This window comes from Hemiscyllium ocellatum, chromosome 37 (genome assembly GCF_020745735.1).
Source record: "Hemiscyllium ocellatum isolate sHemOce1 chromosome 37, sHemOce1.pat.X.cur, whole genome shotgun sequence".
NCBI classification, from domain to species: domain Eukaryota; kingdom Metazoa; phylum Chordata; class Chondrichthyes; order Orectolobiformes; family Hemiscylliidae; genus Hemiscyllium; species Hemiscyllium ocellatum.
In genome coordinates this window covers 27,188,340-27,213,201 of record NC_083437.1, presented here as the reverse complement: position 1 = coordinate 27,213,201, position 24,862 = coordinate 27,188,340, and the positions used below count along the sequence as shown (strand labels likewise).

At 42.4% G+C, this 24,862-nt stretch overlaps 1 protein-coding gene across 1 annotated transcript in view; it reads left to right on the top strand.

Annotated features, from left to right (window-relative positions):
* LOC132833582 (mucin-3B-like) overlaps positions 1-24,862 on the top strand; it is a 53,943-nt gene that overhangs the window by 11,210 nt on the left and 17,871 nt on the right. Inside the window, exons 2-3 of the mRNA XM_060851950.1 lie at positions 430-24,128; positions 24,510-24,680. Of these exons, the coding sequence (XP_060707933.1) occupies positions 430-24,128; positions 24,510-24,680 (23,870 nt within the window). The remainder of the gene's footprint in view (positions 1-429; positions 24,129-24,509; positions 24,681-24,862) is intronic.

Below are 24,862 nucleotides of genomic sequence, written 5' to 3'. Positions count from 1 at the left end.
ATCATCAAGAATTGAGACATCATCAGAACTGTACCCAACAATAACAGAAACATCATCAGTAACAACGTCTTCATCAGAGAAACATCCAACAACTGAACAAATATCATCACTGGCAATGTCTTCATCACTGATCCACTCAACACCTCAAGGATCATTCGAAACTGTGTTCAGTTCAACCACCGCACAGGTACCATCAATAACTGGCTCTTCAACACAGACAAGTCAAGCAACTTCACAAGTATCATCGATCACAAAACATTCAGCACTGACTGAACAAAGTAACACATTCTCATTGGTAACTGGGTCTTCATCAGGCACCAAGACAAGTACAACGCAAATATCTTCAACAATGGACACTTCATCAGAATTGTCCTCTGCACCAATACATGGGTCATTTGTAACACTGAATTCATCAGAAAACACTCTAACCACAACGAAATCTTTCTCAGTTACATCAGCCTCATCAGAAAACTATTTGTCAGCACAGAGTACATCAATGAGTTCATCAACATCAGAACACAATCCCACAAGAGCACATGTCACACCCATTTCGGAATCGCATCCAATATTGACACAAGTCTCATCAATAACTGAGTCTCCATCAGAAACCAGTCAGGGATCATCACAAGTGACCTCAACAGTCTCATTGGTAACTGGGTCTTCACCGGGCAGCCACTCATCAGTGACACAATTATCATCATCAACAGAGCCTGCATCTGAATTGTCCCCTGCATCAACACAAGCATCAGCAGTAACAGTGAATGCGTCAGCAACCCATCCAATCACAGTGAAATCATCAACTACACCGACCTCATCAGAAACCCGTCCGTCCCCACATAGTACATCAATACATTCTTCAACATTCGAAAACAACTCAACAACAACACAGGTGTCATCCATAAATGCGTCTTCTTCAGAATCCTTTCCAAAAGTAACAGAAGCTTCATCGATCACTGAGACCCCATTAGAGACCACTCAAGGATCGTCACAGATAACCTCTTCAGGGCAATCTTCATCAGAATCTCATCCAGCAAACACCCCAGTAACACTGATGACACAATCATCATCACAATCTCTGCAAACAATCTTTCAAGCATCATCCAGCACTGAGTCCTCAGCAGAAACCACTTCGAGAGAGGCACTAGTGTCCCCAGGAAAGGAGACATCATCAGTAACACACCCAACAATGAGTAATGTGTCACTCCAAACTTTGCCATCATCAGAAAGCAATCCAACAATGACACAACTATCATCAACAACTGAGTCTTCATCTGAATTATATCCCACAACAACACAGGTGTCAGCAGTAACACAGAAATCGTCAGGAACCCAGTCTACACAAAGAGACTTGTCATCAATTACATTGTCCTCAGCTGAAAACTATTCATCTGCACGGCCATCATCACAGACTCCTTCTACACCAGAATCTGGGTCATCAAGATCACAATTCACATCAGCAACTGAGTCTTCTTCAGGACTCCATGGTGCCCACGCCCAAAGATCATCAACAACTGAGACATCATCAGCAATGTATCCAACAATACAGACATCAACAGGAACAATGTCTTCATCAGAGACACATCCAACAACTAAACAAATATCACTGGCAACGTCTTTATCACTAATCCAATCAACATCACAAGGATCATTAGAAACTCCTTCAATTTCGACCACGGCACAAGTAGCATCAATAACTGGTTCCTCAAAAGAAACAGGTCAAGCAACTTCACAAGTATCATCAATCACAAAACATTCAGCACTGACTGAACAAAGTAATCATGTCCCATTGGCGACTGGATTTTCACCAGGCAGCCAGACAACAACCACAAAATTATCACCAATAACAGAACCTTCATCTGAATTGTCCCCTGCTACAATACAAGTGTCAGCAGTTACACCAAATTCCTCAGAATCTCTTCCAACCACAGTGAAACTATTGTCATTTACACCAGCCTCCTCAGAATCCTTTTCCGCAGCACAGAGTACATCAATAAATTCTTCAGCATCAGAAAACAATGCAACACCAGTGCATGTCACATCCATAACTGGGCCTTCTTCAGCATCACATCCAATAGTGCCAGAAGCTTCGTCAATCACTGAGACCCCATTACACACCAGAAAGGGATCATCACAAGAAACCGATTCAGGACAATCTTCATCTGAACCTTATCCAGCAAACACACCAGTGGTACAGGTGACTCAATCATATTCAGAAACCCGGCCAACAGTGACACAATTCTCATCCAGCACCGAGTCTTCAGCAGAAACCATCTCAGGAGAAGCACAAGTATCTTCAGTAACTGCAACATCATCAGGCACACATCCAACAAAGAGCTTGTCATTGAAGACTGTGTCATTATCAGAAAGCAATCCAACAATGATACAAGTTTCATCAACAACTAAGAATTCATCTGAATTGTATCCCACAACAACACAGGTGTCAGCAGTAACACAGACTTCATCAGAGGTCCAGACAACACAAACAGAATTGGCATCATTAACATTGTCCTCAGCTGAAAACTATTCACCTGCACATGCATCGTCGCAGAGTCCTTCTATACCAGAATCAGGGACATCAACATCACAATTCACATCAATGACTGAGTCTTCATCAGAACTCCATGGTACCCATGCCAAAAGATCATCAATAACTGCAACATCATCAGTAATGTATCCAACAACAACACAGACATCAGCAGAAACAATGTCTTCATCAGAGACACATCCAATAACTACACGAATATCATCACTGCCAACATCCCCATCACTGATTGACTCATCACCACAAGGGTCATTAGAAACTGCATCAAGTTCAACCACGGCACATGTACCATCAATAACTGGCTCTTCAAAAGAAACAAGTCAACCAATTTCACAAGTATCATCAATCACAAAACATTCAGCACTGACTGAAGAAAGTAACAATGTCTCGTTGGTTACTGGGTCTCCATCAGGCAACCGGACAACAACGTCATCAGAATCCCATCCAACCACAGTGAAATCTTCGTCACTTGCACCAGCCTCATCAGGATCCTATTCCTCAGCACAGAGTACATCAATAAATTCGTCAATATCAGAAACCAATGCAACAACAGTACAAGTGGCATCCATAACTGGGTCTTCCTCAGAATCACATCCAATAGTGACACAACTCTCATCAACAACTGTGTCTCTACTGGACACCAATCCGGGAACATCACAACTAACCTTTGTTGGACAATCGTCATCTGCATCTCATCCAGCAAAAACTCCATTGACACAAACCGTTCATTCTTCATCAGAACCACAGCCAACAACAATACAATTAGTGTCCAGCACTGACCACACAGCTGGAAGTACTTCAGGAGAAGCACCACAGTCTCCAGTAACTGAGACATCATCACAAACACATCCAACAACAAGGAACATGTCCTTCAAAACTTTGAAAGCATCAGAAAGCAATTCAACAATGACACAGGTGTCATCAATAACTAAGACTTCACCTGAAATGCAATCTACAAGTTCACAGCTGTCAGCAGCGATACAGACTTCATCACTGACCCGCTCAACAGAAGATAAATTTGCTTCACGCGTGTCATCCGCAACTGAAACCCATCCATCAGCACACCCATCATCAGTGACACTTTCTGCAGGAGAATCCAATCTAACAACATCACAACTTTCATCAAGACCTGAGTCTTCATCACAATCCCAGACTGTACATACCCAGCAATCTTCAATAACTGAGACATCATCAGAACTGTACCCAGCAATAACACAGACATCAGCAGTAACAATGTCGTCATCAGAGAAACATCCAACAACTGAACAAATATCATCATTGGCAATGTCTCCATCACTGATCCACTCAACACCGCAAGGATCATTTGAAACTGCGTCCAGTTCAACCACCGCACAGGTACCATCAATAACTGGCTCTTCAACACAAACAAGTCAAACAACTTCACAAGTATCATCGATCACAAAACATTCAGCACTGACTGAACAAAGTAACACATTCTCATTGGTAACTGGGTCTTCATCAGGCACCAAGACAAGTACAACACAAATATTTTCAACAATGGACACTTCATCAGAATTGTCCCCTGCACCAACACATGGGTCATTTGTAACACTGAATTCATCAGAAAACACTATAACCACAATGAAATCCTCCTCAGTTGCATCAGCCTCATCAGAAAACCATTTGTCAGCACAGAGTATATCAATGAATTCATCAACATCAGAAAACAATCCCACAACAGCACAAGTCACATCCATTTCGGAATCGCATCCAATAGTGACACAAGTCTCATCAATAACTGAGTCTCCGTCAGAAAACAGTCAGGGATCATCACAAGTGACCTCAACAGTCTCATTGGTAACTGGGTCTTCACCGGGCAGCCTCCCATCAGTGACACAATTATCATCATCAACAGAGCCTGCATCTGTATTGTCCCGTTCATCAACACAAGCGTCAGCAGTAACGATGAATTTGTCAGCAACCCATCCAACCACAGTGAAATCATCAACTACACCGACCTCATCAGATACCTATCCGTCCCCACATAGTACATCAATACATTCTTCAACATTCGAAAACAACTCAACAATAACACAGGTGTCATCCATAACTGGGACTTCTTCAGAATCCTTTCCAAAAGTAACAGAAGCTTCATCAATCACTGAGACCCCATTAGAGACCAGTCATGGATCATCACAGAAAACGTCCTCATGGCAATCTTCATCTAAATCTCATTCAGCAAACACCCCAGTAACGCCGATAACACAATCATCATCACAATCTCTGCAAACAATCTTTCAACTATCATCCAGCACTGAATCCTCAGCAGAAACCACTTCAAGAGATACACTAGTGTCTCCAGTAAAGGAGACATCATCAGTAACACACCCAACAACGAGTAATGTGTCACTCCAAACTGTGCCATCATCAGAAAGCAATCCAACAATGACACAACTATCATCAACAACTGAGTCTTCATCTGAATTATATCCCACAACAACGCAGGTGTCAGCAGTAACACAGACATCATCAGGAACCCAGGCTACACAAAGAGACTTGTCATCAATAACATCGTCCTCAACTGAAAACTATTTGTCTGCACAGCCATCATCACAGACTCCTTCTACACCAGAATCTGGGTCATCAAGATTACAATTCACATCAGCAACTGAGTCTTCTTCAGGACTCCATGGTGCCCACGCCCAAAGATCATCAACAACTGAGACATCATCAGCAATGTATCCAACAATACAGACATCAACAGGAACAATGTCTTCATCAGAGACACATCTGACAACTAAACAAATATCACTGGCAACGTCTTCATCACTAATCCAATCCACATCACAAGGGTCATTAGAAACTGCTTCAAGTTCGACCACGGCACAAGTAGCATCAATAACTGGCTCCTCAAAAGAAACAGGTCAAGCAACTTCACAAGTATCATCAATCACAAAACATTCAGTACTGACTGAACAAAGTAACAATGCCTCTTTGGCGACTGGATTTTCACCAGGCAGCCAGACAACAACCACAAAATTATCACCAATAACAGAACCTTCATCTGAATTGTCCCCTGCTTCAATACAAGTGTCAGCAGTTACACCAAATTCCTCAGAATCCCTTCCAACCACAGTGAAACTATCGTTATTTACACCAGCCTCCTCAGAAGCCTATTCCTCAGCACAGAGTGCATCTATAAATTCTTCAGCATCAGAAAACAATGCAACACCAGTGCATGTCACATCCATAACTGGGTCTTCTTCAGCATCACATCCAGTAGTGCCAGAAGCTTCGTCAATTACTGAGACCCCATTACACACCAGTCAGGGATCATCACAAGTAACCGATTCAGGACAATCTTCATCTGAACCTTATCCAGCAAACACACCAGTGATACAGATGACTCAATCATATTCAGAAACCCGGCCAACAATGACACAATTTTCATCCAGCACCGAGTCTTCAGCAGAAACCATCTCAGGAGAAGCACAAGTATCTTCAGTAACTGCGACATCATCAGGCACACATCCAACAAAGAGCTTGTCATTGAAGACTGTGTCATCATCAGAAAGCAATCCAACAATGATACAAGTTTCATCAAAAACTAAGATTTCATCTGAATTGTATCCCACAACAACGCAGATGTCAGCAGTAACACAGACTTCATCAGAGGTCCAGACAACACAAACAGAATTGGCATCATTAATATTGTCCTCAGCTGAAAACTATTCACCTGCACATGCATCGTCGCAGAGTCCTTCTACACCAGAATCAGGGTCATCAACATCACAATTCACATCAATGACTGAGTCTTCATCAGAACTCCATGGTACCCATGCCAAAAGATATTCAATAACTGCGACATCATCAGAAATGTATCCAACAACAACACAGACATCAGCAGTAACAATGTCTTCATCAGAGACACATCCAATAACTACACGAATATCATCACTGGCAACATCCCCATCACTGATTGACTCATCACCACAAGGGTCATTAGAAACTGCATCAAGTTCAACCACGGCACATGTACCATCAATAACTGGCTCTTCAAAAGAAACAAGTCAACCAATTTCACAAGTATCATCAATCACAAAACATTCAGCACTGACTGAAGAAAGTAACAATGTCTCGTTGGTTACTGGGTCTCCATCAGGCAGCTGGACAACAATGTCATCAGAATCCCATCCAACCACAGTGAAATCTTCGTCACTTACACCAGCCTCATCAGGATCCTACTCCTCAGCACACAGTACATCAATAAATTCGTCAATATCAGAAACCAATGCAACAACAGTACAAGTGGCATCCATAACTGGGTCTTCCTCAGAATCACATCCAATAGTGACACAAGTCTCATCAACAACTGTGTCTCTACTGGACACCAGTCAGGCAGCATCAGATGTAACCTTTTTCGGACAATCATCATCTGCATCTCATCCAGCAAAAACTCCATTGACACACACCGTTCATTCTTCATCAGAACCACAGCCAACAACGATACAATTAGTGTCCAGCTCTGACCACACAGCTGGAAGTACTTCAGGAGAAGCACCACAGTCTCCAGTAACTGAGACATCATCACAAACACATCCAACAACAAGGAACATGTCCTTCAAAACTTTGAAAGCATCAGAAAGCAATTCAACAATGACACAGGTGTCATCAATAACTAAGACTTCACCTGAAATGCAATCTACAACATTACAGCTGTCAGCAACGATACAGACTTCATCACTGACCCGCTCAACAGAAGATAAATTTGCTTCACTCGTGTCATCCTCAACTGAAACCCATCCATCTGCACACCCATCATCAGTGACACGTTCTACACGAGAATCCAATCTAACAACATCACAACTTTCGTCAAGACCTGAGTCTTCTTCACAATCCCAGACTGTACATACCCAACAATCATCAAGAATTGAGACATCATCAGAACTGTATCCAACCATAACACAGACATCAGCAGTAACAACGTCTTCATCAGAGAAACATCCAACAACTGAACAAATATCATCACTGGCAATGTCTTCATCACTGATCCACTCAACACCTCAAGGATCATTCGAAACTTTGTCCAGTTCAACCACCGCACAGGTACCATCAATAACTGGCTCTTCAACACAAACAAGTCAAACAACTTCACAAGTATCATCGATCACAAAACATTCAGCACTGACTGAACAAAGTAACACATTATCATTGGTAACTGGGTCTTCATCAGGCACCAAGATAAGTACAACGCAAACATCTTCAACAATGGACACTTCATCAGAATTGACCCCTGCACCAATACATGGGTCATTTGTAACACTGAATTCATCAGAAAACACTCTAACCACAATGAAATCCTCCTCAGTTACATCAGCCTCATCAGAAAACTATTTGTCAGCAAAGAGTATATCAATAAATTCATCAACATCAGAAAACAATCCCACAACAGCACAAGTCACATCCATTTCGGAATTGCATCCAACAGTGACACAAGTCTCATCAAGAACTGAGTCTCCATCCAAAACCAGTCACGGATCAGCACAAGTGACCTCAACAGTCTCATTGGTAACTGGGTCTTCACCGGGCAGCCACTCATCAGTGACACAATTATCATCATCAACAGAGCCTGCATCTGAATTGTCCCCTGCATCAACACAAGCATCAGCAGTAACAGTGAATTCGTCAGCAACCCATCCAACCACAGTGAAAGAATCAACTACACCAGCCTCATCAGAAATCTATCCGTCCCCTCAGAGTATATCAATACATTCTTCAACATTCGAAAACAATTCAACAACAGCACAGGTGTCATCCATAACTGGGACTTCTACAGAATCCTTTCCAAAAGTAACAGAAGCTTCATCAATCACTGAGACCCCATTAGAGACCACTCAAAGATCATCACAGAAAACCTCTTCAGGACAATCTTCATCTGATTCTCATCCAGCAAACACCCCAGTAACACCGATTACACGATCATCATCACAATCTCTGCAAACAACCTTTCAACTACCATCCAGCACTGAGTCCTCAACAGAAACTACTTCAAGAGATGCACTAGTGTCCCCAGGAAAGGAGACATCATCAGTAACACACCCAACAATGAGTAATGTGTCACTCCAAACTTTGCCATCATCAGAAAGCAATCCAACAACGGCACAACTATCATCAACAACTGAGTCTTCATCTGAATTATATCCCACAACAACGCAGGTGTCAGCAGTAACACAGACATCATCAGGAACCCAGGCTACACAAAGAGACTTGTCATCAATAACATCGTCCTCAGCTGAAAACTATTTGTCTGCACAGCCATCATCACAGACTCCTTCTACACCAGAATCTGGGTCATCAAGATCACAATTCACATCAGCAACTGAGTCTTCTTCAGGACTCCATGGCGTCCACACCCAAAGATCATCAACAACTGAGACATCATCAGCAATGTATCCAACAATACAGACATCAACAGGAACAATGTCTTCATCAGAGACACGTCTAACAAGTAAACAAATATCACTGGCAACGTCTTCATCACTAATCCAATCCACATCACAAGGGTCATTAGAAACTGCTTCAAGTTCGACCACGGCACAAGTAGCATCAATAACTGGCTCCTCAAAAGAAACAGGTCAAGCAACTTCACAAGTATCATCAATCACAAAACATTCAGCACTGACTGTACAAAGTAACAATGTCTCTTTGGCGACTGGATTTTCACCAGGCAGCCAGACAACAACCACAAAATTATCACCAATAACAGAACCTTCATCTGAATTGTCCCCTGCTTCAATACAAGTGTCAGCAGTTACACCAAATTCCTCAGAATCCCTTCCAACCACACTGAAACTATCCTCATTTACACCAGCCTCCTCAGAAGCCTATTCCTCAGCACAGAGTTCATCTATAAATTCTTCAGCATCAGAAAACAATGCAACACCAGTGCATGTCACATCCATAACTGGGTCTTCTTCAGCATCACATCCAGTAGTGCCAGAAGCTGCGACAATCACTGAGACCCCATTACACACCAGTCAGGGATCATCACAAGTAACCGATTCAGGACAATCTTCATCTGAACCTTATCCAGCAAACACACCAGTGATACAGATGACTCAATCATATTCAGAAACCCGGCCAACAGTGACACAATTTTCATCCAGCACCGAGTCTTCAGCAGAAACCATCTCAGGAGAAGCACAATTATCTTCAGTAACTGCAACATCATCAGGCACACATCCAACAAAGAGCTTGTCATTGAAGACTGTGTCATCATCAGAAAGCAATCCAACAATGATACAAGTTTCATCAAAAACTAAGATATCATCTGAATTGTATCCCACTACAACGCAGATGTCAGCAGTAACACAGACTTCATCAGAGGTCCAGACAACACAAAGAGAATTGGCATCATTAACATTGTCCTCAGCTGAAAACTATTCACCTGCACATGCATCGTCGCAGAGTCCTTCTACACCAGAATCAGGGACATCAACATCACAATTCACATCAATGACTGAGTCTTCATCGGAACTCCATGGTACCCATGCCAAAAGATCAACAATAACTGCGACATCATCAGAAATGTATCCAACAACAACACAGACATCAGCAGTAACAATGTCTTCATCAGAGACACATCCAACACCTACACGAATATCATCACTGGCAACATCCCCATCACTGATTGACTCATCACCACAAGGGTCATTAGAAACTGCATCAAGTTCAACCACGGCACATGTACCACCAATAACTGGCTCTTCAAAAGAAATAAGTCAACCAATTTCACAAGTATCATCAATCACAAAACATTCAGCACTGACTGAAGAAAGTAACAATGTCTCGTTGGTTACTGGGTCTCCATCAGGCAGCTGGGCAACAATGTCATCAGAATCCCATCCAACCACAGTGAAATCTTCGTCACTTACACCAGCCTCATCAGGATCCTACTCCTCAGCACACAGTACATCAATAAATTCATCAACATCAGATACCAATGCAGCAACAGCACAAGTGGCATCCATAACTGGGTCTTCCTCAGAATCACATCCAACAGCGACACAAGTCTCATCAACAACTGTGTCTCTACTGGACACCAGTCAGGGAGCATCAGAAGTAACCTTTTTCGGACAATCATCATCTGCATCTCATCCAGCAAAAACTCCATTGACACACACCGTTCATTCTTCATCAGACTCACAGCCAACAACGATACAATTAGTGTCCAGCTCTGACCACTCAGCAGGAAGTACTTCAGGAGAAGCACCAGAGTCTCCAGTAACTGAGACATCATCACAAACACATCCAACAACAAGGACCATGTCCTTCAACACTTTGAAATCATCAGAAAGCAATCCAACAATGACACAGGTGTCATCAATAACTAAGACTTCAGCAGAAATGCAATCTACAACATCACAGCTGTCAACAGCAACACAACTTTCATCACTGACCCACTCAAAAGAAGATAAATTTTCTTCGCTCACGTCGTCCTCAGCTGAAACCCATCCATCTGCACACCCATCATCAGTGACACTTTCTACACGAGAATCCAATCTAACAACATCACAACTTTCGTCAAGACCTGAGTCTTCTTCACAATCCCAGACTGTACATACCCAACAATCATCAAGAATTGAGACATCATCAGAACTGTACCCAGCAATAACACAGACATCAGCAGTGACAACGTCTGCATCAGAGAAACATCCAACAACTGAACAAATATCATCACTGGCAATGTCTTCATCACTGATCCACTCAACACCTCAAGGATCATTCGAAACTTTATCCAGTTCAACCACCGCACAGGTACCATCAATAACGGGCTCTTCAACACAAACAAGTCAAACAACTTCACAAGTATCATCGATCACAAAACATTCAGCACTGACTGAACAAAGTAACACATTCTCATTGGTAACTGGGTCTTCATCAGGCACCAAGACAAGTACAACACAAATATTTTCAACAATGGACACTTCATCAGAATTGTCCCCTGCACCAACACATGGGTCATTTGTAACACTGAATTCATCAGAAAACACTATAACCACAATGAAAACCTCCTCAGTTGCATCAGCCTCATCAGCAATCCATTTGTCAGCACAGAGTATATCAATGGATTCATCAACATCAGAAAACAATCCCACAACAGCACAAGTCACATCCATTTCGGAATCGCATCCAATAGTGACACAAGTCTCATCAATAACTGAGTCTCCATCAGAAAACAGTCAGGGATCATCACAAGTGACCTCAACAGTCTCATTGGTAACTGGGTCTTCACCGGGCAGCCTCCCATCAGTGACACAATTATCATCATCAACAGAGCCTGCATCTGAATTGTCCCCTGCATCAACACAAGCATCAGCAGTAACGATGAATTTGTCAGCAACCCATCCAACCACAGTGAAATCATCAACTGCACCGACCTCATCAGATACCTATCCGTCCCCACAGAGTACATCAATACATTCTTCAACATTCGAAAACAACTCAACAATAACACAGGTGTCATCCATAACTGGGACTTCTTCAGAATCCTTTCCAAAAGTAACAGAAGCTTCATCAATCACTGAGACCCCATTAGAGACCAGTCAGGGATCATCACAGAAAACCTCCTCATGGCAATCTTCATCTAAATCTCATTCAGCAAACACCCCAGTAACGCCGATAACACAATCATCATCACTATCTCTGCAAACAATCTTTCAACTATCATCCAGCACTGAATCCTCAGCAGAAACCACTTCAAGAGATACACTAGTGTCCCCAGTAAAGGAGACATCATCAGTAACACACCCAACAACGAGTAATGTGTCACTCCAAACTGTGCCATCATCAGAAAGCAATCCAACAATGACACAACTATCATCAACAACTGAGTCTTCATCTGAATTATATCCCACAACAACGCAGGTGTCAGCAGTAACACAGACATCATCAGGAACCCAGGCTACACAAAGAGACTTGTCATCAATAACATCGTCCTCAGCTGAAAACTATTTGTCTGCACAGCCATCATCACAGACTCCTTCTACACCAGAATCTGGGTCATCAAGATCACAATTCACATCAGCAACTGAGTCTTCTTCAGGACTCCATGGCGCCCACGCCCAAAGATCATCAACAACTGAGACATCATCAGCAATGTATCCAACAATACAGACGTCAACAGGAACAATGTCTTCATCAGAGACACATCTGACAACTAAACAAATATCACTGGCAACGTCTTCATCACTAATCCAATCCACATCACAAGGGTCATTAGAAACTGCTTCAAGTTCGACCACGGCACAAGTAGCATCAATAACTGGCTCCTCAAAAGAAACAGGTCAAGCAACTTCACAAGTATCATCAATCACAAAACATTCAGCACTGACTGAACAAAGTAACAATGCCTCTTTGGCAACTGGATTTTCACCAGGCAGCCAGACAACAACCACAAAATTATCACCAATAACAGAACCTTCATCTGAATTGTCCCCTGCTTCAATACAAGTGTCAGCAGTTACACCAAATTCCTCAGAATACCTTCCAACCACAGTGGAACTATCGTCATTTACACCAGCCTCCTCAGAAGCCTATTCCTCAGCACAGAGTGCATCTATAAATTCTTCAGCATCAGAAAACAATGCAACACCAGTGCATGTCACATCCATAACTGGGTCTTCTTCAGCATCACATCCAGTAGTGCCAGAAGCTTCGTCAATTACTGAGACCCCATTACACACCAGTCAGGGATCATCACAAGTAACCGATTCAGGACAATCTTCATCTGAACCTTATCCAGCAAACACACCAGTGATACAGATGACTCAATCATATTCAGAAACCCGGCCAACAATGACACAATTTTCATCCAGCACCGAGTCTTCAGCAGAAACCATCTCAGGAGAAGCACAATTATCTTCAGTAACTGCAACATCATCAGGCACACATCCAACAAAGAGCTTGTCATTGAAGACTGTGTCATCATCAGAAAGCAATCCAACAATGATACAAGTTTCATCAAAAACTAAGATTTCATCTGAATTGTATCCCATAACAACGCAGATGTCAGCAGTAACACAGACTTCATCAGAGGTCCAGACAACACAAAGAGAATTGGCATCATTAACATTGTCCTCAGCTGAAAACTATTCACCTGCACATGCATCGTCGCAGAGTCCTTCTACACCAGAATCAGGGTCATCAACATCACAATTCACATCAATGACTGAGTCTTCATCAGAACTCCATGGTACCCATGCCAAAAGATCATCAATAACTGCGACATCATCAGAAATGTATCCAACAACAACACAGACATCAGCAGTAACAATTTCTTCATCAGAGACACATCCAACACCTACACGAATATCATCACTGGCAACATCCCCATCACTGATTGACTCGTCACCACAAGGGTCATTAGAATCTGCATCAAGTTCAACCACGGCACATGTACCACCAATAACTGGCACTTCAAAAGAAACAAGTCAATCAATTTCACAAGTATCATCAATCACAAAACATTCAGCACTGACTGAAGAAAGTAACAATGTCTCGTTGGTTACTGGGTCTCCATCAGGCAGCTGGGCAACAATGTCATCAGAATCCCATCCAACCACAGTGAAATCTTCGTCACTTACACCAGCCTCATCAGGATCCTACTCCTCAGCACACAGTACATCAATAAATTCATCAACATCAGATACCAATGCAGCAACAGCACAAGTGGCATCCATAACTGGGTCTTCTTCAGCATCACATCCAATAGTGACACAACTATCATCAACAACTGTGTCTCTACTGGACACCAGTCAGGCAGCATCAGAAGTAACCTTTTTCGGACAATCATCATCTGCATCTCATCCAGCAAAAACTCCATTGACACACACCGTTCATTCTTCATCAGACTCACAGCCAACAACAATACAATTAGTGTCCAGCTCTGACCACTCAGCAGGAAGTACTTCAGGAGAAGCACCAGAGTCTCCAGTAACTGAGACATCATCACAAACACATCCAACAACAAGGACCATGTCCTTCAACACTTTGAAATCATCAGAAAGCAATCCAACAATGACACAGGTGTCATCAATAACTAAGACTTCAGCAGAAATGCAATCTACAACATCACAGCTGTCAACAGCAACACAACTTTCATCACTGACCCACTCAAAAGAAGACAAATTTTCTTCGCTCACGTCGTCCTCAGCTGAAACCCATCCATCTGCACACCCATCATCAGTGACACTTTCTACACGAGAATCCAATCTAACAACATCACAACTTTCGTCAAGACCTGAGTCTTCTTCACAATCCCAGACTGTACATACCCAACAATCATCAAGAATTGAGACATCATCAGAACTGTACCCAGCAATAACACAGACATCAGCAGTGACAACGTCTGCATCAGAGAAACATCCAACAACTGAACAAATATCATCACTGGCAATGTCTTCATCACTGATCCACTCAACACCTCAAGGATCATTCGAAACTTTATCCAGTTCAACCACCGCACAGGTACCATCAATAACGGGCTCTTCAACACAAACAAGTCAAACAACTTCACAAGTATCATCGATCACAAAACATTCAGCACTGACTGAACAAAGTAACACATTCTCATTGGTAACTGGGTCTTCATCAGGCACCAAGACAAGTACAACACAAATATTTTCAACAATGGACACTTCATCAGAATTGTCCCCTGCACCAACACATGGGTCATTTGTAACACTGAATTCATCAGAAAACACTATAACCACAATGAAAACCTCCTCAGTTGCATCAGCCTCATCAGCAATCCATTTGTCAGCACAGAGTATATCAATGGATTCATCAACATCAGAAAACAATCCCACAACAGCACAAGTCACATCCATTTCGGAATCGCATCCAATAGTGACACAAGTCTCATCAATAACTGAGTCTCCATCAGAAAACAGTCAGGGATCATCACAAGTGACCTCAACAGTCTCATTGGTAACTGGGTCTTCACCGGGCAGCCTCCCATCAGTGACACAATTATCATCATCAACAGAGCCTGCATCTGAATTGTCCCCTGCATCAACACAAGCATCAGCAGTAACGATGAATTTGTCAGCAACCCATCCAACCACAGTGAAATCATCAACTGCACCGACCTCATCAGATACCTATCCGTCCCCACAGAGTACATCAATACATTCTTCAACATTCGAAAACAACTCAACAATAACACAGGTGTCATCCATAACTGGGACTTCTTCAGAATCCTTTCCAAAAGTAACAGAAGCTTCATCAATCACTGAGACCCCATTAGAGACCAGTCAGGGATCATCACAGAAAACCTCCTCATGGCAATCTTCATCTAAATCTCATTCAGCAAACACCCCAGTAACGCCGATAACACAATCATCATCACTATCTCTGCAAACAATCTTTCAACTATCATCCAGCACTGAATCCTCAGCAGAAACCACTTCAAGAGATACACTAGTGTCCCCAGTAAAGGAGACATCATCAGTAACACACCCAACAACGAGTAATGTGTCACTCCAAACTGTGCCATCATCAGAAAGCAATCCAACAATGACACAACTATCATCAACAACTGAGTCTTCATCTGAATTATATCCCACAACAACGCAGGTGTCAGCAGTAACACAGACATCATCAGGAACCCAGGCTACACAAAGAGACTTGTCATCAATAACATCGTCCTCAGCTGAAAACTATTTGTCTGCACAGCCATCATCACAGACTCCTTCTACACCAGAATCTGGGTCATCAAGATCACAATTCACATCAGCAACTGAGTCTTCTTCAGGACTCCATGGCGCCCACGCCCAAAGATCATCAACAACTGAGACATCATCAGCAATGTATCCAACAATACAGACGTCAACAGGAACAATGTCTTCATCAGAGACACATCTGACAACTAAACAAATATCACTGGCAACGTCTTCATCACTAATCCAATCCACATCACAAGGGTCATTAGAAACTGCTTCAAGTTCGACCACGGCACAAGTAGCATCAATAACTGGCTCCTCAAAAGAAACAGGTCAAGCAACTTCACAAGTATCATCAATCACAAAACATTCAGCACTGACTGAACAAAGTAACAATGCCTCTTTGGCAACTGGATTTTCACCAGGCAGCCAGACAACAACCACAAAATTATCACCAATAACAGAACCTTCATCTGAATTGTCCCCTGCTTCAATACAAGTGTCAGCAGTTACACCAAATTCCTCAGAATACCTTCCAACCACAGTGGAACTATCGTCATTTACACCAGCCTCCTCAGAAGCCTATTCCTCAGCACAGAGTGCATCTATAAATTCTTCAGCATCAGAAAACAATGCAACACCAGTGCATGTCACATCCATAACTGGGTCTTCTTCAGCATCACATCCAGTAGTGCCAGAAGCTTCGTCAATTACTGAGACCCCATTACACACCAGTCAGGGATCATCACAAGTAACCGATTCAGGACAATCTTCATCTGAACCTTATCCAGCAAACACACCAGTGATACAGATGACTCAATCATATTCAGAAACCCGGCCAACAATGACACAATTTTCATCCAGCACCGAGTCTTCAGCAGAAACCATCTCAGGAGAAGCACAATTATCTTCAGTAACTGCAACATCATCAGGCACACATCCAACAAAGAGCTTGTCATTGAAGACTGTGTCATCATCAGAAAGCAATCCAACAATGATACAAGTTTCATCAAAAACTAAGATTTCATCTGAATTGTATCCCATAACAACGCAGATGTCAGCAGTAACACAGACTTCATCAGAGGTCCAGACAACACAAAGAGAATTGGCATCATTAACATTGTCCTCAGCTGAAAACTATTCACCTGCACATGCATCGTCGCAGAGTCCTTCTACACCAGAATCAGGGTCATCAACATCACAATTCACATCAATGACTGAGTCTTCATCAGAACTCCATGGTACCCATGCCAAAAGATCATCAATAACTGCGACATCATCAGAAATGTATCCAACAACAACACAGACATCAGCAGTAACAATTTCTTCATCAGAGACACATCCAACACCTACACGAATATCATCACTGGCAACATCCCCATCACTGATTGACTCGTCACCACAAGGGTCATTAGAATCTGCATCAAGTTCAACCACGGCACATGTACCACCAATAACTGGCACTTCAAAAGAAACAAGTCAATCAATTTCACAAGTATCATCAATCACAAAACATTCAGCACTGACTGAAGAAAGTAACAATGTCTCGTTGGTTACTGGGTCTCCATCAGGCAGCTGGGCAACAATGTCATCAGAATCCCATCCAACCACAGTGAAATCTTCGTCACTTACACCAGCCTCATCAGGATCCTACTCCTCAGCACACAGTACATCAATAAATTCATCAACATCAGATACCAATGCAGCAACAGCACAAGTGGCATCCATAACTGGGTCTTCTTCAGCATCACATCCAATAGTGACACAACTATCATCAACAACTGTGTCTCTACTGGACACCAGTCAGGCAGCATCAGAAGTAACCTTTTTCGGACAATCATCATCTGCATCTCATCCAGCAAAAACTCCATTGACACACACCGTTCATTCTTCATCAGACTCACAGCCAACAACGATACAATTAGTGTCCAGCTCTGACCACTCAGCAGGAAGTACTTCAGGAGAAGCACCAGAGTCTCCAGTAACTGAGACATCATCACAAACACATCCAACAACAAGGACCATGTCCTTCAACACTTTGAAATCATCAGAAAGCAATCCAACAATGACACAGGTGTCATCAATAACTAAGACTTCAGCAGAAATGCAATCTACAACATCACAGCTGTCAACAGCAACACAACTTTCATCACTGACCCACTCAAAAGAAGACAAATTTTCTTCGCTCACGTCGTCCTCAGCTGAAACCCATCCATCTGCACACCCATCATCAGTGACACTTTCTACACGAGAATCCAATCTAACAACATCACAACTTTCGTCAAGACCTGAGTCTTCTTCACAATCCCAGACTGTACATACCCAACAATCATCAAGAATTGAGACATCATCAGAACTGTACCCAGCAATAACACAGACATCAGCAGTGACAACGTCTGCATCAGAGAAACATCCAACAACTGAACAAATATCATCACTGGCAATGTCTTCATCACTGATCCACTCAACACCTCAAGGATCATTCGAAACTTTATCCAGTTCAACCACCGCACAGGTACCATCAATAACGGGCTCTTCAACACAAACAAGTCAAACAACTTCACAAGTATCATCGATCACAAAACATTCAGCACTGACTGAACAAAGTAACACATTCTCATTGGTAACTGGGTCTTCATCAGGCACCAAGACAAGTACAACACAAATATTTTCAACAATGGACACTTCATCAGAATTGTCCCCTGCACCAACACATGGGTCATTTGTAACACTGAATTCATCAGAAAACACTATAACAACAATGAAAACCTCCTCAGTTGCATCAGCCTCATCAGCAATCCATTTGTCAGCACAGAGTATATCAATGGATTCATCAACATCAGAAAACAATCCCACAACAGCACAAGTCACATCCATTTCGGAATCGCATCCAATAGTGACACAAGTCTCATCAATAACTGAGTCTCCATCAGAAAACAGTCAGGGATCATCACAAGTGACCTCAACAGTCTCATTGGTAACTGGGTCTTCACCGGGCAGCCTCCCATCAGTGACACAATTATCATCATCAACAGAGCCTGCATCTGAATTGTCCCCTGCATCAACACAAGCATCAGCAGTAACGATGAATTTGTCAGCAACCCATCCAACCACAGTGAAATCATCAACTGCACCGACCTCATCAGATACCTATCCGTCCCCACAGAGTACATCAATACATTCTTCAACATTCGAAAACAACTCAACAATAACACAGGTGTCATCCATAACTGGGACTTCTTCAGAATCCTTTCCAAAAGTAACAGAAGCTTCATCAATCACTGAGACCCCATTAGAGACCAGTCAGGGATCATCACAGAAAACCTCCTCATGGCAATCTTCATCTAAATCTCATTCAGCAAACACCCCAGTAACGCCGATAACACAATCATCATCACTATCTCTGCAAACAATCTTTCAACTATCATCCAGCACTGAATCCTCAGCAGAAACCACTTCAAGAGATACACTAGTGTCCCCAGTAAAGGAGACATCATCAGTAACACACCCAACAACGAGTAATGTGTCACTCCAAACTGTGCCATCATCAGAAAGCAATCCAACAATGACACAACTATCATCAACAACTGAGTCTTCATCTGAATTATATCCCACAACAACGCAGGTGTCAGCAGTAACACAGACATCATCAGGAACCCAGGCTACACAAAGAGACTTGTCGTCAATAACATCGTCCTCAGCTGAAAACTATTTGTCTGCACAGCCATCATCACAGACTCCTTCTACACCAGAATCTGGGTCATCAAGATCACAATTCACATCAGCAACTGAGTCTTCTTCAGGACTCCATGGCGCCCACGCCCAAAGATCATCAACAACTGAGACATCATCAGCAATGTATCCAACAATACAGACGTCAACAGGAACAATGTCTTCATCAGAGACACATCTGACAACTAAACAAATATCACTGGCAACGTCTTCATCACTAATCCAATCCACATCACAAGGGTCATTAGAAACTGCTTCAAGTTCGACCACGGCACAAGTAGCATCAATAACTGGCTCCTCAAAAGAAACAGGTCAAGCAACTTCACAAGTATCATCAATCACAAAACATTCAGCACTGACTGAACAAAGTAACAATGCCTCTTTGGCAACTGGATTTTCACCAGGCAGCCAGACAACAACCACAAAATTATCACCAATAACAGAACCTTCATCTGAATTGTCCCCTGCTTCAATACAAGTGTCAGCAGTTACACCAAATTCCTCAGAATCCCTTCCAACCACAGTGGAACTATCGTCATTTACACCAGCCTCCTCAGAAGCCTATTCCTCAGCACAGAGTGCATCTATAAATTCTTCAGCATCAGAAAACAATGCAACACCAGTGCATGTCACATCCATAACTGGGTCTTCTTCAGCATCACATCCAGTAGTGCCAGAAGCTTCGTCAATTACTGAGACCCCATTACACACCAGTCAGGGATCATCACAAGTAACCGATTCAGGACAATCTTCATCTGAACCTTATCCAGCAAACACACCAGTGATACAGATGACTCAATCATATTCAGAAACCCGGCCAACAATGACACAATTTTCATCCAGCACCGAGTCTTCAGCAGAAACCATCTCAGGAGAAGCACAATTATCTTCAGTAACTGCAACATCATCAGGCACACATCCAACAAAGAGCTTGTCATTGAAGACTGTGTCATCATCAGAAAGCAATCCAACAATGATACAAGTTTCATCAAAAACTAAGATTTCATCTGAATTGTATCCCATAACAACGCAGATGTCAGCAGTAACACAGACTTCATCAGAGGTCCAGACAACACAAAGAGAATTGGCATCATTAACATTGTCCTCAGCTGAAAACTATTCACCTGCACATGCATCGTCGCAGAGTCCTTCTACACCAGAATCAGGGTCATCAACATCACAATTCACATCAATGACTGAGTCTTCATCAGAACTCCATGGTACCCATGCCAAAAGATCATCAATAACTGCGACATCATCAGAAATGTATCCAACAACAACACAGACATCAGCAGTAACAATTTCTTCATCAGAGACACATCCAACACCTACACGAATATCATCACTGGCAACATCCCCATCACTGATTGACTCGTCACCACAAGGGTCATTAGAATCTGCATCAAGTTCAACCACGGCACATGTACCACCAATAACTGGCACTTCAAAAGAAACAAGTCAATCAATTTCACAAGTATCATCAATCACAAAACATTCAGCACTGACTGAAGAAAGTAACAATGTCTCGTTGGTTACTGGGTCTCCATCAGGCAGCTGGGCAACAATGTCATCAGAATCCCATCCAACCACAGTGAAATCTTCGTCACTTACACCAGCCTCATCAGGATCCTACTCCTCAGCACACAGTACATCAATAAATTCATCAACATCAGATACCAATGCAGCAACAGCACAAGTGGCATCCATAACTGGGTCTTCTTCAGCATCACATCCAATAGTGACACAACTATCATCAACAACTGTGTCTCTACTGGACACCAGTCAGGCAGCATCAGAAGTAACCTTTTTCGGACAATCATCATCTGCATCTCATCCAGCAAAAACTCCATTGACACACACCGTTCATTCTTCATCAGACTCACAGCCAACAAGGATACAATTAGTGTCCAGCTCTGACCACTCAGCAGGAAGTACTTCAGGAGAAGCACCAGAGTCTCCAGTAACTGGGACATCATCACAAACACATCCAACAACAAGGAACATGTCCTTCAAAACTTTGAAATCATCAGAAAGCAATCCAACAATGACAGAGGTGTCATCAATAACTAAGACTTCACCAGAAATGCAATCTACAACATCACAGCTGTCAACAGCGACACGAATTTCTTCACTGACCCACTCAACAGAAGACAAATTTTCTTCGCTAGCATTGTCCTCAACTGAAACACATTCATCTGCACACCCATCATCAGTGACACTTTCTACACGAGAATCCAATCGAACAACATCACAACTCTCATCAAGACCTGAGTCTTCATCACAATCCCAGACTGTACATACCCAACAATCTTCAATAACTGAGACATCATCAGAAATGTATCCAACCATAACACAGACATCAGCAGTAACAATGTCGTCATCAGAGAAACATCCAACAACTGAACAAATATCATCACTGGCAATGTCTCCATCACTGATCCACTCAACACCTCAAGGATCATTCGAAACTGTGTCCAGTTCAACCACCGCACAGGTACCATCAATAACTGGCTCTTCAACACAAACAAGTCAAACAACTTCACAAGTATCATCGATCACAAAACATTCAGCACTGACTGAACAAAGTAACACATTCTCATTGGTAACTGGGTCTTCATCAGGCACCAAGACAAGTAAAACACAAATAACTTCAACAACGGACACATCATCAGAATTGTCCCCTGCACCTACAAATGGGTCATTTGTAACTCTGAATTCATTGGAAAACACTCTAACCACAATAAAATCCTCCTCAGTTACATCAGCCTCATCAGAATACCTTTTGTCAGCACAGAGTATATCAGTGAATTCATCAACATCAGAAAACAATCCCACATCAGCCCAAGTCACATCCATAACTGAGCCTTCTTCGGAATCACATTCAATAGTGACACAAGTCTCATCAATGATTGAGTCTGCATCAAAAACCAGTCAGGGATCAGCACAAGTAGCCTCAACAGTCTCATTGGTAACTGGGCCTTCACCGGGCAGCCACTCATCAGTGACACAATTATCATCATCAACAGAGCCTGCATCTGAATTGTCCCCTGCATCAACACACGCGTCAGCAGTAACGGTGAATTCGTCAGCAATCCATCCAACCACAGTGAAATCATCAACTATACCAGCCTCATCAGAAATCTATCCGTCCCCACATAGTACATCAATACATTCTTCAACATTCGGAAACAACTCAACAACAACACAGGTGTCATCCATAACTGGGACTTCTCCAGAATCCTTTCCAAACGTAACAGAATCTTCATCAATCATGGAGACACCATTACAGACCAGTCAGGGATCATCACAGATTACCTCTTCAGGACAATCTTCAACTGAATCTCATCCAGCAACCACACCAGTAACACCGATGACACAATCATCATCACAATCTCTGCAAACAATCTTTCAACTATCATCCAGCACTGAGTCCTCAGCAGAAACCACTTCAAGACAAGCACTAGTGTCCCCAGGAAAGGAGACATCATCAGTAACACACCATACAACGAGTAATGTGTCACTCCAAACTGTGCCATCATCGGAAAGCAATCCAACAATGGCACAACTATCATCAACAACTACGTCTTCGTCAGAATTGTATCCCACAACAACGCAGGTGTCAGCAGTAACACAGACATCATCAGGGACACAGTCAACTGATAAAGAATTGTTATCAATAACATCAACCCCTGCAGTAACCTATCCATCTGTGCACCCAGTCTCATTGACTCCATCTACACCTGAACCCAGGCCATCAACTTCCCAAGTATCACCAATAACTCAGTCTTCTTTACAATCCCGTGCACCACATACCCAACAATCATCAACAACTGGGACATCATCAGAAACATATCCTGCAGCAGCTGAAACATCAGCAGTTACAATGTCTTCATCAGAGACCCATATGACATCTGCACAAATGTCATCATTGGCGATATCCCCATCGGAAATCCACTCAATACATTCAGGTTCATCACATCCAACAGCAACACCCTTACAATCAGCATTGACTTCATCTGGTGCCCATGTAAAATCTACGCAACTGTCCTTTACTACTTCAACAAAATCTTCATCACTTGCTTCATCAAGATCATTGTCTTCTGGTTCTACATCAAAAAAGTTGCCAATTGTTTCTTCCTCTGCTTTTCATTCTACTCCAGGAATATTGAGTACAGTATCAAAATCCATGTTCTCATCTCTCCAACCATCCACTGTAGAAATAAACACTTCATCTCATGTCAATTCTACATCAGTTACTTCTCATTCTGAAGAATCAACAGTCCCCTTTGTTTCTTCTTTGGGCAGCGAGAAAACATCTTCCGTGCCAATTTCAGTTTTGCCAATTGAGAGAACCAGTCCAAACCAATCACATTTGACCAGTCCCCGAACGGAAGGCTCTTCTTTAATGCAGTCAACATCATATAAAACAACCAGGCAAGATGTTTCTGTTCCTCAAAATTCCACTGGACCAACAACTAATGGGGAAACCACCTATCTGAATTTTACTCATACTCAGTCTGATATAACTGTTTCAAAACTGCTTATTTCAGCTTCCACTCTCAACAAGAAAAGACAAACAACTTTGTATCCATCTGTTGAAAATACCACAACTCGAATTATTCCTGTCAGTTCTGCTAATTCTACGTTGCCAATTACTTCTCATCCAAATCCTACAACCATGGACTACTGCGGAAAATGCACATGCCTAAATGGAGGAACCTGTAACTCAAGTGCCACAACAGAAGACTATTGTCTGTGTCATTGTCCACCATCTATTTATGGAAATCTATGTCAAAATGGAAACAACATCTCCAATGTTGTACTAAGTATGTGATGTTTACTGTGGCAAATTGTTTGTGGGATATTACTGCTTTGTTCTTGCTTTTTATATTCAGCCAGCTTG